Consider the following 14,892-nt stretch of genomic DNA (forward strand, 5'->3'; position numbering starts at 1 on the left):
TTCAAATTCAGCCTCACCTGTGTGGAGTTTACATGTTCTGCATGGGTTTTCTCCATGGAGAACCTGCAGGTACTCTGGTTTCCTCCCACATTCCAAATTCATGCCTGAGAGGTTGATTGACTCTAAACTGCCCATAGGTGTTCATGTAAGTGGGAAGGATTGTCTATATGTGCCCTGCGATTGGCTGGCGACCAGTTCAGTATCTCGCCTCTGCCCAGAGTCAGCCGAGACCCTAGTAAAGATAAGCGGTACGGAAAATGGATGGATGGATGTAATGGAATTACTTTTTTTGTGTTCTGATTACGTAATCCTGTTACATGTATTCCGTTACTCCCCAAGCCTGCCTGTTTCACAAATGTATTAGTTTGCAGGCAGATGTGACACATCCAACATGGCGAACGTGCTGACGAAATGCAGCAACGGGCTAACCATTGGCTAACCAGCGCAACACGTCCATCCTGTCAGCTTCCTGATGCAACTGGCTCTCCTCTTGGGCTCGCTCCCCCTAGAGGTAGAGAAAATAATGCACCAGTGAACACGGCAACCTCAACTCTCAAGCATCCTCGTCTCGTACTTGGAACTCATGAAATCGCAATCCCATTTGTACGAATGCCATACTGTGTTTGTGCGTTTTTGCGTATGGAGGTATTTATTTTAGTCCGTAGTCAAGTAGCAATGAGTGGTTACTGGTTTATGTCGCTAAATCCACTTTTAGCTGTGTTCGCTACTTTGCTTTCTTGAACACACCCCACTGAGTGCGAGTACCCAGATATTGTTCAAGGGGAATAATGGCTGCACAGGAGCCGTCTCCACCATCTTCCCTGGAAGGAAACAAACCAGGCTTCCCAAAGAAAATTTTGGCCAACAACCTGGAGGATAAACATTTGTGTAATTCTTGCCTGAAAATCCTACGAAGGCCCTTACAGGCGCAATGTGGTCACCGCTTTTGTTCGTACTGTTTCAACAAAATAGTGAGGTGGGTATAGTGTCATGGTTGCTAATGAGCTAGCAACCCTATATTCATTTTGACCTGGCCACTAAGCCTTCTTAAAACATAATTTTAACGCTGCTATGGATATTGTCACAGGCGACGAACTACGGGTTTAAATGTAATATTTACAATACAAACACGTACTTTACATTTGGTGTACGGACGTTTCTCTAATCGTAACTTTTATTTCTTTTAAACATGGACTTGGGCGATAGCTTGGGTTAACAACGTCCTCATATTCACGTTAACTATGATTTTGTATCGCTTTTTATTTTAAGAACAACATTTAGCGAAATAGAACGTTCCTAAAGTGTAACGGGACATCCTTTTAGATTTTGCTTTAATTTTTGTATTCATCGACCGACGTTTAAACGGAGCAATATTGGGGGGAGTTTGGTTGAATTATTATTGTGCATGTGTTATAACTGTTACTAACGTTGTTCTTTTGAGCTAAAGAAGTTCAGAATGTAGTGCTTCTGCTTATTCATATTTGCTTTGTTGCTTGTACTGTAACATATGTTTTGTTTTGTATCTCTCTGTTAGATGACTAATTAGACTTTTTTGTCATTGTTACAGGAAAAAAGCAAATTAACAGCTATCTGTTTATCACCATGTTATAAAAAGCACACAGAACAAACTTAGACTGTTACAGTCAATATTAGAGAGGTATCCAATACTACTTTACATTGGTTGTAAGTTATAGTACAGTGGAGTGGTGTTAAGTAGTATCCTATGAAGTGTAGAGTGAATCTCTATAACAAGCTAATAATGATATTTTTTTGTTGTCATTTTTTAAAAATAATTTGTGTCAACCTCATAACACAGTATTATGGGATTTGTCTAGCTGTAATTGTCAGGATAAAATTATTTTGTGTTTATGTAACTTCATTCATATTTAAACTATTTTGAGGATACAATTACCTGTCACTTATTCTAATACAACTAATGCAAACAGTCATTAGGTACAGCTTAGCTCATGTACTGTATCTTTGTTTGGCACATTGTAGATGGTTTAACAATACAAAACATATATTTGTGCAATAATAATTTGTCATGTAGTTCTGGACCCGAGAAATGCAACGCGTGCATCAAAGAAGACTTGTTTGAGGAACCCACCTCAATTCTCAAACAAGGAGGTGTAAGTAAATTTTCAACCTCAATTGTGTCTATCAATTATAGGAAACTTTTACATAACTGAATTGATGAAATGTAGAAAGATAGAGTAATGTAAAGATCACTACTGCATCACTGTTCATTTACAGTATAAAGAGTCAACACAACAAAAACTGGCAGCTTACTGCTTATGGTTGATAGCTTACTTAATGTATTATAAAACTGGAAACTGGTGCAGAGGAACACAACCCTTCACAATGTAACATAAAACAAACATCTGCCTGCTAATTGACAGGCTCCGCTGCTCTTCCTTCTAGGCTTTTCCAGACAATGCAGCCCGGAGAGAAGTGGAGGTCTTGGTAGCTGTATGCCCCAATGAAGGATGCACATGGACAGGGACTATTAAAGATTTTGAGGTGTGTGCTACAGCAAGGAGTTTGACTACATACTGATTATATTACTGGTGATGAAATGCAACCCAATTTTGCCCTCACTGGTAGACTATTGTTTTACAGTGAGTTTATGCATATACTGTATACATATACAGTTGAAACCAGATGTTTCCATACTGTACCCTATATAAGAACACACATACCCCCACGGTCTGAAATGAAATCAGACTAAACCTTTCCTGTTTTAGGTCAATTAGTATGACCAAAATTATTTTCATCTATTAAATGCCAGAAAGCGGCACGGTGGTCGACTGGTTAGAGCGTCAGCCTCACAGTTCTGAGGACCCGGGTTCAATCCCTGGCCCCGCCTGTATGGAGTTTGCATGTTCTCCCCGTGCCTGCGTGGGTTTTCTCCGGGCACTCCGGTTTCCTCCCACATCCCCAAAACATGCATTAATTGGAGACTCTAAATTGCCCATAGGTGTGACTGTGAGTGCGAATGGTTGTTTGTTTGAATGTGCCCTGCGATTGGCTGGCAACCAGTTCAGGGTGTACCCCGCCTCTTGCCCGATGACAGCTGGGATAGGCTCCAGCACGCCCGCGACCCTAGTGAGGAGAAGCGGCTCAGAAAATGGATGGATGGAAATGCCAGAAAAATAAGTAATATCAAAAAATAATAATAACAAAATTTGGGCAATTTTTCATTACTTTCTTCTAAATCAGAAGTTTACATACATTTCATTAGTATTAGGTACCATTGCCTTTAAACTGTATGACTTGTGTGAACTGTTTTGGATATCCTTCCACAAGCTTCTCACAATAGTTGGTAGGAAATTTGGTCAATTCCTCCCGACAGAACTAGTGTATCTGAGCCAGGTTTGTAGTCCACCTTTCTCTCACATGACCTTTCAGATCTACATGATACATTTTTAATAGGATTGAGATGCCCCAGATGCCCCACCCACCTCATCTGGCTCCTCTCGATGTGGAGGAGCGGCGACTCTACTCTGAGATCCTTCCGGATGACCGAGCTTCTCACCCTATCTCTAAGGGAGAGCCCGGACACCCTGCGGAGGAAACTCATTTCGGCCGCTTGTATCTGGGATCTTGTTCTTTCGGTCAAGACCCACAGCTCGTGACCATAGGCGAGGGTAGGAATGTAGATCGACCGGTAAATTGAGAGCTTCGCCTTTCGGCTTAGCTCCTCCACTTGGGGCAGGATCTCATCCCCGACCTGGAGATGGCATGCCACCCTTTTCCGACTGAGGACCATGGTCTCAGATTTGGAGGTCCTGATTCTCATCTCAGCCGCTTCACACTCGGCTGCAAACTGCTCCAGTGAGAGTTGGAGGTCACGGCTTGATGAAGCCAACAGAACCACATCATCTGCAAAAAGCAGAGATGCAATACTGAGGCCACCAAACCGGACCCCCTCTACGCCTTGGCTGCGCCTAGAAATTCTGTCCATAAAAGTTATGAAAAGAATCGGTGACAAAGGGCAGCCTTGGCGGAGTCCAACCTTCACCGGGAACGAGTCCGACTTACTGCCGGATATGCGGACCAAACTCTGACTCCGGTCGTACAGGGACCGAACAGCCCGTATCAGGGGGTTCGGTACCCCATACTCCCGAAGGACCCTCCACAGGACTCCCCGAGGGACACGGTCGAACGCCTTCTCCAAGTCCACAAAACACATGCAGACTGGTTGGGGGAACTCCCATGCACCCTCGAGGACCCTGCCGAGGGTGTAGAGCTGGTCCACTGTTCCACACTTCTCCTGAATCTGAGATTCAACTTCCTGATGGACTCTCCTCTCCAGAAGCTCTGAATAGACCTTACCACAGAGGCTGAGGAGTGTGATCCCCTGCAGTTGGAACACACCCTTTGGTCCCCCTCCGGACAAGGGGGACCACCACCACAGTCTGCCAATCCAGAGGCACTGTCCCCGATGTCCACGTGATGTTGCAGAGGCGTGTCAACCAGGACAGCCCCACAACATCCAGAGCCTTTAGGAACTCCGGGCGAATCTCATCCACCCCCGGGGCCCTGCCACCCAGGAGCTTTTTAACTACCTCGGTGACCTCAAACCCAGAGATAGCCAGACTCTGCTTCCACATGGGAAGGCGTGTCGGTGGAATTGAGGAGGTCTTCAAAGTATTCTCCCCCCCGACTCACAATGTCCCGAGTTGAGGTCAGCAGTGCCCCATCCCCACTATACACAGTGTTGGTGGTGCACTGCTTTCCTCTCCTGAGACGCCGGATGGTGGACCAGAATTTCCTCGAAGCCGTCCGGAATTCTTTCTCCATGGCCTCACCGAACTCCTCCCATACCCCAGTTTTTTCTTCAGCGACCACCAGAGCTGCATTCCGCTTGGCCAGTCGGTACCCATCAGCTGCCTCAGGAGTCCCACAGGCCAAAAAGGCCCGATAGGACTCCTTCAGCTTGACGGCATCCCTCACCGTTGGTGTCCACCAACGGGTTCGGGGATTGCCGCCACGACAGGCACCGACTACCTTACGCCCACAGCTCCGGTCGGCCGCCTCAGCAATGGAGGCGCGGAACATGGTCCACTCGGACTCGATGTCCCCCGCCTCCCCCGGAACATGAGCAAAGTTCTGTCGAAGGTGGGAGTTGAAACTCCTTCTGACAGGGGATTCAGCCAGACGTTCCCAGCAGACCCTCACAATACGTTTGGGCCTGCCACGTCAGACCGGCATCTTCCCCCACCATCGGAACCAACTAAACCACCAGGTGGTGATCAGTTTACACCTCCGCCCCTCTCTTCACCCGAGTGTCCAAGACATGCGGCCGGAAGTCCGATGACACGACCACAAGGTAGATCATCGAACTGCGACCTAGGGTGTTCTGGTGCCAAGTGCACGTGTGGACACCCTTATGCTTGAACATGGTGTTCGTTATGGACAATCCGTGACGAGCACAGAAGTCCAATAACAGAACACCGCTCGGGTTCTGATTGGGGGGGCCATTCCTCCCAATCACGCCCTTCCAGGTCTCACTGTCATTGCCCACGTGAGCATTGAAGTCCCCCAGTCAGGACCCGTCCCCCCACCCGAAGGAGGAGGGAGGCTACCCTCTCGTCCACCGGGGTGAACCCCAACGTATAGGCGCCAAGCCGGGGGGCAAGAAGTATACCCACACCTGCTCTGCGCCTCTCACCGTGGGCAACTCCAGAGTGGAAAAGAGTCCAACCCCTCTCGAGAGGACTGGTACCAAAGCCCAAGCTGTGTGTGGAGGCGAGTCCGACTATACCTAGTCGGAACTTCTCGACATTCCACGTCCCTAGACCCAGCTTCGGTAGCCGGGGATCGGATCGCCAAGGTCCGGGTTTTGCGATGGCCACTCCAAAACATTGACTTTATCCTTCGGCCACTTTGTAGCCAGTTTGGCAGTATGCTTTGGGTCACTGTCCATTTGGAAGACCCATTTGCGCCAAACCTGGCTGATATCTTGAGATGTTGCTTCAGTATTTACACATTATGTTCTTTCCTCATAATACCATTTATTATGTGCACCAAATCCCTCCTGGAGCGAAACAATTCCAACACATGCCACCCCCGTAATTCGAAGTTGGAATGATGTTCTCATGTTTGTTCAACTGTAGTTTCGTAACAAAAATATATATATAAATTGCATCATAACCACTGAATACAAGATTTGCTATTTTCTTCAATCTATATTTGAATACACTACAAAGACAAGATCTTTAATTTTCAAACTGAATTTGATGCTTGTAACCCATTCCAAAAATTTTGAGACAAGGCCATGTTTACCACTGTTACATCACTTTTCATTTGAACAACACTCAATAAGTGTTTGTGATCTGAGGACATTAATTGTTGAAGCTTTGTCGGTAGAATTCTTTCCCATTCGTCAATCCCATAATGAGCCACACATTTTCAATGGGATGGAGACATGTCTGGACTGCTGGCAGGCCAGTGTAGTACTCCCACTCTTTTGCTATGACGCCACACTGTTGTAACACATGCAGAATGTGAATTGGCATTGTTCTGCTGAAATAAGCAGGGAAGTCTCTGAAAAAGAGGTTGCTTGGATGGCAGCATATGTTGCTCCAAAACCTCTATTTACCGTTTAACATTAATGGTGCTTTCACAGTCGCAACGTGACAAGACAAATGCAGGGTGTGGTTGGAACGGTCAGGTCAACCCGAGTACAACTTAGCAAGAATATTTTGAAAATTGGATGATCGGTTCAGGAGAAATTGAGTTGTTTGTTTTGAAAAAAATTGCCTTTTGGGAAATGTTTTTGTGTGGTATCGTTTATAGAAACTCTGGAAAGAAAATGACTTCAAATCAGAGTAAATAAGTCTCCGATAAGCTTTCAGTTTCAGTTAAAAATATTCATCAAGCGCTCGTACAGGCCAAAATTCCAAGATGTCGATGCATCAAAATTACCTTGACGTTTCAAGTTGCGTCACTTGCCCTAAAAGCTCGTCTTAACTAGCACAAATGGAACATTATTGGTGAGAAGAGCCATGTGGGCAGTAGAATAGGTCATGTACTTCAGCAATCAATTGTTTTTTGATGAATTTATTTGTTAGGGGGTATTTTAGAGGCGTTTGAAGTGGTCATTCCATGTTTTTTAGAAACATTCCACAAAGATGGCAGCCACTTGTCACGTTTCTATTCACTTATATATTTTCAAGTTTCCCATGCCATGGGCACTAAGGCACCGCCATACCATCACAGATGCTGGTACTTGGCACAGATAACAGTATGGATGATCCTGTTTCTTTTAATCAACGTCCATGATTTCCCAAAACAATGTGTTGTGGACCCGTTAGACTACACACACACACTTTACGTCAGTCCATTTCAGATGAGCTCGGGCCCAGAGAAGCCGGCGATGTTTCTGGCTGTTGTTGATGTATGGCTTTCGTTTCGCACAGTAGTTTTAACTTGTATTTGTAAATCCAGAAAAAAACTGTGTTAACTGACAATGTTTTTCTGAAGTGTTCCTGAGCCCATGTGGCAATGTCCTTTACACAATGATGCAAGTTCATAATGCAGTGCCACCTGAGGGATCGAAGGTCATGGGCATCAATGTTGGTTTTACAGCCTTACAGTTTATGTGCAGAGATTTCTTCCGATTCTGTTAATCTTTTGATAATATTATGGACCGTAGATTATGAAATCCCTAAATTCCTTGCAATTGTATGTTGAGAAACATTCATAAACTGTTTTCTCATATTTTCTCACGCAGTTGTTCACAAAGTGGTGAACCTCACCCCATCCTTGCTTGTGAACAACTGAGCCTCTTGGGGATTCTCCTTTTATACCCAATCATGACACCCACCTGTTTCCAATTACCCAGTGTTCATCTGTGGAATGTTCCAAACGGGTGTTTTTTGGAGCAATCCTCAACTTTCACAGTCTTTTTACACAGCGTCCCAACTTCATAGGAATTGGGGTTTTGTTAAAATGCAACAGTGCTTCATGTAACATTTAGGAATACCTACCATTTAACCAGATTTTTAGGAAAAAAACTTTTGTCTTCTTATTCTAGGCCCTGTTTCATCCAACTGTGGTGTCTCAGTCTGAAAATTAGGGGGAGACCATGTCAACAGATTATGTCAAGAAAAGATGAAGAAATAAGACAAGAAATCTGTCATGAACGGAACAGAGGATAGGACCCAAAAATCCACGACTCCAAAACAAATGGACAGTTTCCAAAAAGAGAGGTTTAATATACGGACATAGGTCGGTACACAGGCAGGCAATCCAAGAAAGGCAACAGTAACCAAAAACATTTGGCAAAGAGGCGAGGTCGATAATCGGAACAGGGTCAAATCTTACTGAGAGTCTGTGACGTGGAAACAACGAATGCTGGAACGCGACGACAAGGTACAACGAACTGGCAACGAGAGGGAATGAGACACAAGGTTAAATACAATAGGTAATTAGGGTGAACGAGGCACAGGTGGTGAAGATGCTCACAGGAGCAGGTGTGTGTGAAACAGGGGGGAAGACAAAACCCAGAACACACACCCATGACAGTACACCCCCCCCCCCCCCCTTAACGGCCGGCCCCAGAAGGCCCCGGGGCCCCTGGATGCGCAACGTGGAAGTCCCGAATGAGCGAATCATCCATGATAAACGCAGTCGGCACCCATGAACGTTCCTCAGGCCCATAGCCCTCCCAGTCCACCAGATATTGAAACCCCCTCCGACGAGACGACAACAGCCGCTTCACAGAGAAGACAGGGGCCCCATCCACAAACCAGGGGGGAGGAGGGGGCCTGGAAGGCGAGACCAGAGGGGACTCCCGGGCTGGCATGAGTAGGCTGACGTGAAAAGCAGGGTGGACCCGCATTGACCTTGGGAGCCTCAGCTTCACGGTGACAGGGTTGATGATCTTTGTGATGGGGAAGGGCCCAATGAACCTGGGAGCGAGCTTCTTGGACTCCACCCGGAGTGGAATATGTTTGGTCGAGAGCCGAACTCGCTGACCCACTTTGTAGTTCGGGGCCGGTGTCCTCCGACGGTCAGCAGTGGCTTTGTAGGACCGCCCCTGGCGCTGCAGCATCTGGCGGGCTCGCTCTCAGGCCATCCTACAGCGTCTCACCAAGGTCAATGCCGCTGGAACTGTGGACTCTGGGGCTATGGCAGGAAACAGAGATGGTTGGTAACCATGCACAACGTGAAAAGGCGATAGACCAGTGGATGCAGAGGGGAGGGAATTGTGGAAGAATTCGACCCAAACCAGTTTCTGAGACCAGGATCGCGGCTCCTGTGAAGCGAGACATCGGAGCCCAGTCTGGTTCAGCCTCTCGGTTTGGCCGTTGGTTTCAGGGTGAAACCCAGATGACAGACTGACGGTAGCACCTATGAGATTGCAAAACTCCTTCCAAAATTGCGAAATGAATTGGGGACCCCTATCAGGCACCACATTCTTGGGGAAACCATGGAATTTGAACACGTGATTGATCATTAACTCTGGAGTATCTTTAGCTGAGGGGAGTTTCGGGAGTGCAATGAAGTGCGCCATTTTAGAGAACCTGTCAACTACAGTGAGAATTGTGGTATTACCTTTTGAGGCCGGTAATCCTATCACAAAGTCTACGGAAATGTCTGACCAAGGACGCTGTGGTATTGGCAGGGGTCGCAACTCCCCAGAAGGAGGGAAGAAGACGTTTAAATGTCTGCTTGTTTTAGTTTGCGTTGATCGATCGCGCCTACCTAAGGGAAGGAGCTGGGAGAGGTGGTGACCAGGATGTCCAAGAAAAATTTGCATGCTCTTGTCTTTGTTTTAGCAGCGTGCAAGTCCTCAATGGTGGATAGGGTGGTACCGACAATTTTCCCGGTAGTCTAACACTAACGTTTTAAGTTCAAACACAAATTGTGACGGACAGGATGAAGGCTATTGTCAATATTGGAATCCAATATTGGAATCCTCACCACACCAAGATCTTCCTCCCATCCCCCCTCGCCTGAAACCAACATCAACGAAGACACGAAGGGCCCCTCCTCCACCCATGAAAAATCTTATCTCCAAATCTGACTGATATGTGCGGGGTCTTTTCCAGAATAATCAGACCGGGCATTTTTCACCCCTGTAATTACAAGGGACAGAAAGTTGGTCAAAGAAATATGGCACCAACAAGTAGAACTACAAACTTAGTGAGGATAAAATGTAAATCTATCAAACCATTGTCTCCAGTTATCTCTGCGAGACTAGCGCTTTTCAATATCAGGTCACTGGGTAATAAATCAATATTGATTAATGACTTTGACAACCTATGATCTAGACTTTTTGCTACTAAATGAAACATGGTTAACAGAAAGTAGCTGTAATATTATTTTAAATGAGGCAACACCAGCAAATTGTAATTTTATGAACAAGTGTCGAATAGGAAAAAAGCGGTGGTATTGCTGTTATTTTTAAAGTGAACTCCAATTGCAATGACATGTTTGGTATATATGATCTTTTTCGACTTGAGTAACATAACAATAAGATAAAACTTTCGATAATCATTTCCAGATTTATATATTTTTACAAATCGTAATTTCAACATAGGCCGCCATTGTTTTTTTTTTGCAGTGCATTCTGGGTAGTGACATCAAATGGGGATGTGCCCGACGCCCGGAGTTTTTAGCAGTAGCCACAGTAGCAGCCCCTGGCCGCGATGAACTCTGTTCAGCCATTTCAGTTCGAGCCAGAGTGTGATCAGGGAAATGAGGAGAGTGAGGAAGACACAAGAAATGAGGATGAAGATGACGGTTATGAAGAAACTCGAGTTGGTCATATTCAGTGGTGTATTTGTCGCGACTGCTAAAGTGGGCTGATCAAGGTACGTGGCCAGCGCGTCCTGTCTTTCGTGTCTTTTTGCTCGGCTTCCACTTGTCACACGCAGCCGTTTAGGATCCATGTACGGAAAGAATACAAAGAAATAATCTGGGCTGAAGTGACGAGAATACAGCCACGGATCTTTCAGCAGTTCAACTCTTCCGACCGCATCCTTCCCCTTCCGACTGCATCCTTCCACCGTTTCCTCAACTTTCTCTCTTTGGGAACGCTATAAATGCTAAACTCCTTTTTTGCATTCTGTCCTGATTGGAAATTGAATCCAAAAGCGGCGCAGTAGGGCATTTTTAACTGTTTTCGCTGACGATAAGTTGTTCGCAAATGGCTAGCTTAGCTCCGCAGTGAGCAGCAACGTAACAATTTTACAAAAGCCATTCTACTTCATCATTCCCAGAATGCTTTGCACCTGCTACATGGCGGCGATAGTGTATCAAATTATGGTCTAAAAGAATATTTTCTTAACTTATAGAAGTAAATTATAAATATGTACCACTGTATTTCAATAGTAGCGGTCAGTAGTTGAAAAAGTAAATGTATGTGTCATTTCAATCGGAGCTCACTTTAAGTCATTATTTTAGTGCAAATAAGTTATACTGGGTGATTTTAGCTCTTTTGGATATCTCAGTTTTTTTTAGTTCAAGGTGACCCAAAGGTGTTTTTTTTAATAATTTATACACCTCCAAGATACAATTGAAAATTTATTGAGGATTTATCAGAACTTCTGCCAGTTATTTGTACTGACTACAACTATTTTGTCATGGGAGACTTTAACATTCATGTTGACATCTGAAGAACTGCTAAACTACTATACTGGACACATTTGACCTCTCTCAACATATTAAGAGTCCAACCCACACTCAAGGTCACATCTTAGACCTGGTCATCTTTAAGGATGTTGAGATGCTATCAGATGACATTAAGGATATGGCTATTTCTGACCATTTTTGTGTATTCTTTAAATTACGGTCTCCCAAAAGTTCAGACAACCTCTATGTCTATTAAGAAAAGGTACATAAATGAGAGTACTGCCACTAAGTTTATGGAGACCATTGCTGTGCCACACACTGGGAATACTGAGACAGTGCTTGAACTTTTGTATAAATTCACCTGGGAAATTTTAAATGTCATGAATACTGTCGCTTCTATTAAAACAAAGACAATCTTGAGGCGACCTAGAACACTGTGGAGGAGCACAATGATGCTGTCACTATTCTAAATTAGTTAATCTGTATTGTTATTAAAGGTGATGCACATTTGATGCACATTTGAAAGTACCAATAATTTTAACAGTGTAGCATTGATTTGGCGTTTGGATAAAACGTAATTTATTTAAGAAATAAATTCCTCGGAGCAGCGACGCCTGCGTTACTTCTGGTTTAGCGTGTAAACGTTATAAAGCAAACTATTTTGTCTCGTAGAGGGCACCACGTCACTTTTTATACGTATAAAATTGAGGAAAAAGCGACAACAAACCTTTTATCAGTCTCATAATCTAAAGGTTGCATTTTATGTTCTAGATGGCAGAGGTTTCCTGATTAAACAAAACACAACAAGGAGTGGAATTTTATAGAATATTTAATGACATCTACGAGGGATCTATAGGGAAACACACAGTCTAACTAGTGGAAGAAAATACCACTAATAATGGTGAAAGAAAGAAAGGTCGGCGCACAAAAAGGGAAATAGAACACCGTGTTGCCAGACTAAAGTTGAAAATATGAGCGTTTAATGCGTTCAGTCCGGACGAGAGAGAGAGCAAAGTTGGGATTTTGTGTGAAGCTAGTAACTTCCCCGAAATTATTAGGCACTAATATTGTACATTCTAGCAACGCTTCTTGTGCGGTGCTCACAACCGGAGATCAGTTGGTTAATGGGGATGGTCTTTCTTCGGACATCTCAGGTGGAAAAACGAAGCAGGTTTAGTTGTGGAAAAATGTGGAGAAAAATAAAACAAAAACAAGAGGTAGAAGTAGAAAAAATGTTGTACCCATGGGGTGCGGCCGTAACTTTCCTGCCGATTGAACTGGTGGCGGGCCAAACTTCTGCTCTCAGCTGCATGCGTGACCGGTACGGGATGCCAGGAGTTGCTTGCTGAGGCTCCGCCAACCGATCGTGGCTAGGGAAAGTGATCGAAGCCAATAAAGCTGATTCAGATTCCGATTAAGAAGGGGGAGCAGAGGGTGTGTTCCAACTACAGGGGATCACAATCCTCAGCATCCCTTGTAAGGTATATTCAGAGCTTCTGGAGAGGAGGGTCCATCAGGAAGTTGAATCTCAGTTTCAGGAGGACCAGTGTGGTTTTCATCCTGGCCGTGAAACAGTGGACCAGCTTTATAAGCTCAGCAGAGCCTTCGAGGGTGCATGGGAGGTCGCCCAACCAGTCTCCATGTGTTTTGTTGCCTTCGATAACGCGTTCGACCGTGTCCCTCGGGGAGCCCTGTTAGGGTAGAGTACAGAGTACCTGACCCCTAATACGGGAAGTTCGCACCTGTACGACCGGTGTGCAGCAACTCTGATCCATTCCCTTTGAGAGTTGGTCTCCGCCAAGGCTGCCCTTTGTCACTAATTCTGTTATCATCTGTATGGACATAATTTATAGGCGCAGCCGAGGTGTTGAGGAGGTCCGGTTTCAGTATTCCGTCCCTGCTTTTTGCAGATGATGTGGTTTTGATGACTTCATCAAACCGTGATCTTCAATGCTTGCTGGAGCGATTCGCAGCCGAGTGTGAAGTGTCTGGGGTGAAAATCAGTACCTCCAAATATGAAACCATGGTCTTCAATCAGAAAAGAGTGGACTTCCCTCTCAGGGTCGGGGAAGAGATCCTGCCCCAAGTGGAGGAGTTCAAGTATCTTGGGGTCTTGTTCACGAGGGAAAAATGGAGCCGGAGATTGACCGTCTGCAGTAATGCGGACTCTTTATCTGTTTGTCGTGGTGAAGAAGGAGCTTAGCCAAGAGGTGAAGCTCTCAATTTACTGATCGGTCTACGTTCCTACCCTCACGTAGAGTCACGAGCTGTGGGTCGTGACCGAAAGAACAAGATCACGGATACAAGTGGCCCCAGGGATGACCTTGGACAAAGCTGGACAAAGTGGCTGGGGAGCTGCAGTCAACATGGGAGTGCACTTCATTCTAGAACACCTCGAGAGTGCAAGGACCTACGCGAGGATCCTGTTCGTGGACTTCAGCTCAGCATTCAACACCATCGTCCCTGAACTCCTTTCCTCCAAGCTTCTCCAGCTCAGCGTCTCACCTGCCATCTGCCAGTGGATTTACAGTTTCCTGACGAGCAGGACTCAGCAGGTGAGTCTGGGAGAGACCACCTCATCCACACACAGCATCAGCACTTGGGCGCCCCAAGGTTGTGTCCTCTCTCCGCTGCTCTTCTCTCTCTACACGAACGACTGCACCTCAACGCACCCGGCTGTCAAACTCCTGAAGTTTGCAGATGACACCACTGTCATCGGCCTCATCAAGGACGGTAACGAGTCTGCATATCGACAGGAAGTGGAGTGGCTGGAGCTGTGGTGCGGCCGACATAACCTGGAGCTGAACACGCTCAACTGTAGAGATGATAGTGGACTTCAGGAGGCATCCTTCAGCACAGCTGCCCCTCATGCTGTCCAGCTGCCTTGTGTCCACTGTGGAGACCTTCAAGTTCCTGGGAATTACAGTCTCTCAGGACCTGAAGTGGGCAATCAACCTCAACTCCGTCATCAAAAAGGCCCAGCAGAGGATGTACTTCCTGCGGCTTCTGAGAAAGCACGGCCTGACACAGGAGCTGCTGAGGCAGTTCTACAAAGCGGTCATCGAATCAGTCCTGTGTTCTTCCATCACAGTCTGGTTTGACTCCAATGGACAATCAAAACTGCTGAAAGGATTGTCGGTACCCCCCTACCCACTCTTGAGGACTTGCACGCTGCGAGAACTAAGATGAGCGTGCAAAATCCTCTCGGACCCTCCACATCCCGGTCACAAGCTCTTCCGGCTCCTTCCCTCAGGTAGGCGCTACCGATCAATGCAAACTAGAACTAGCAGACATTCCAACAGCTTC

The 14,892-nt window shown here is 45.8% G+C and overlaps 1 protein-coding gene across 7 annotated transcripts in view; it reads left to right on the plus strand.

Annotated features, from left to right (window-relative positions):
* The first annotated feature begins 518 nt into the window (after positions 1 to 518).
* LOC133474596 (TNF receptor-associated factor 2-like) overlaps positions 519 to 14,892 on the plus strand; it is a 42,388-nt gene continuing 28,014 nt past the window's right edge. For 4 of the 7 annotated variants that reach the window (XM_061766385.1, XM_061766386.1, XM_061766387.1 and 1 more), the window contains exons 1-3: positions 519 to 976; positions 2,051 to 2,129; positions 2,422 to 2,520. In XM_061766385.1, coding sequence (XP_061622369.1) covers positions 789 to 976; positions 2,051 to 2,129; positions 2,422 to 2,520 — 366 coding nt within the window. In that variant the 5' untranslated portion in view covers positions 519 to 788. The remainder of the gene's footprint in view (positions 977 to 2,050; positions 2,130 to 2,421; positions 2,521 to 14,892) is intronic. The other 3 variants (XM_061766383.1, XM_061766384.1, XM_061766389.1) reach the window with 3 other exon arrangements.

Source organism: Phyllopteryx taeniolatus, chromosome 3, assembly GCF_024500385.1.
Source record: "Phyllopteryx taeniolatus isolate TA_2022b chromosome 3, UOR_Ptae_1.2, whole genome shotgun sequence".
NCBI classification, from domain to species: Eukaryota; Metazoa; Chordata; class Actinopteri; order Syngnathiformes; family Syngnathidae; genus Phyllopteryx; species Phyllopteryx taeniolatus.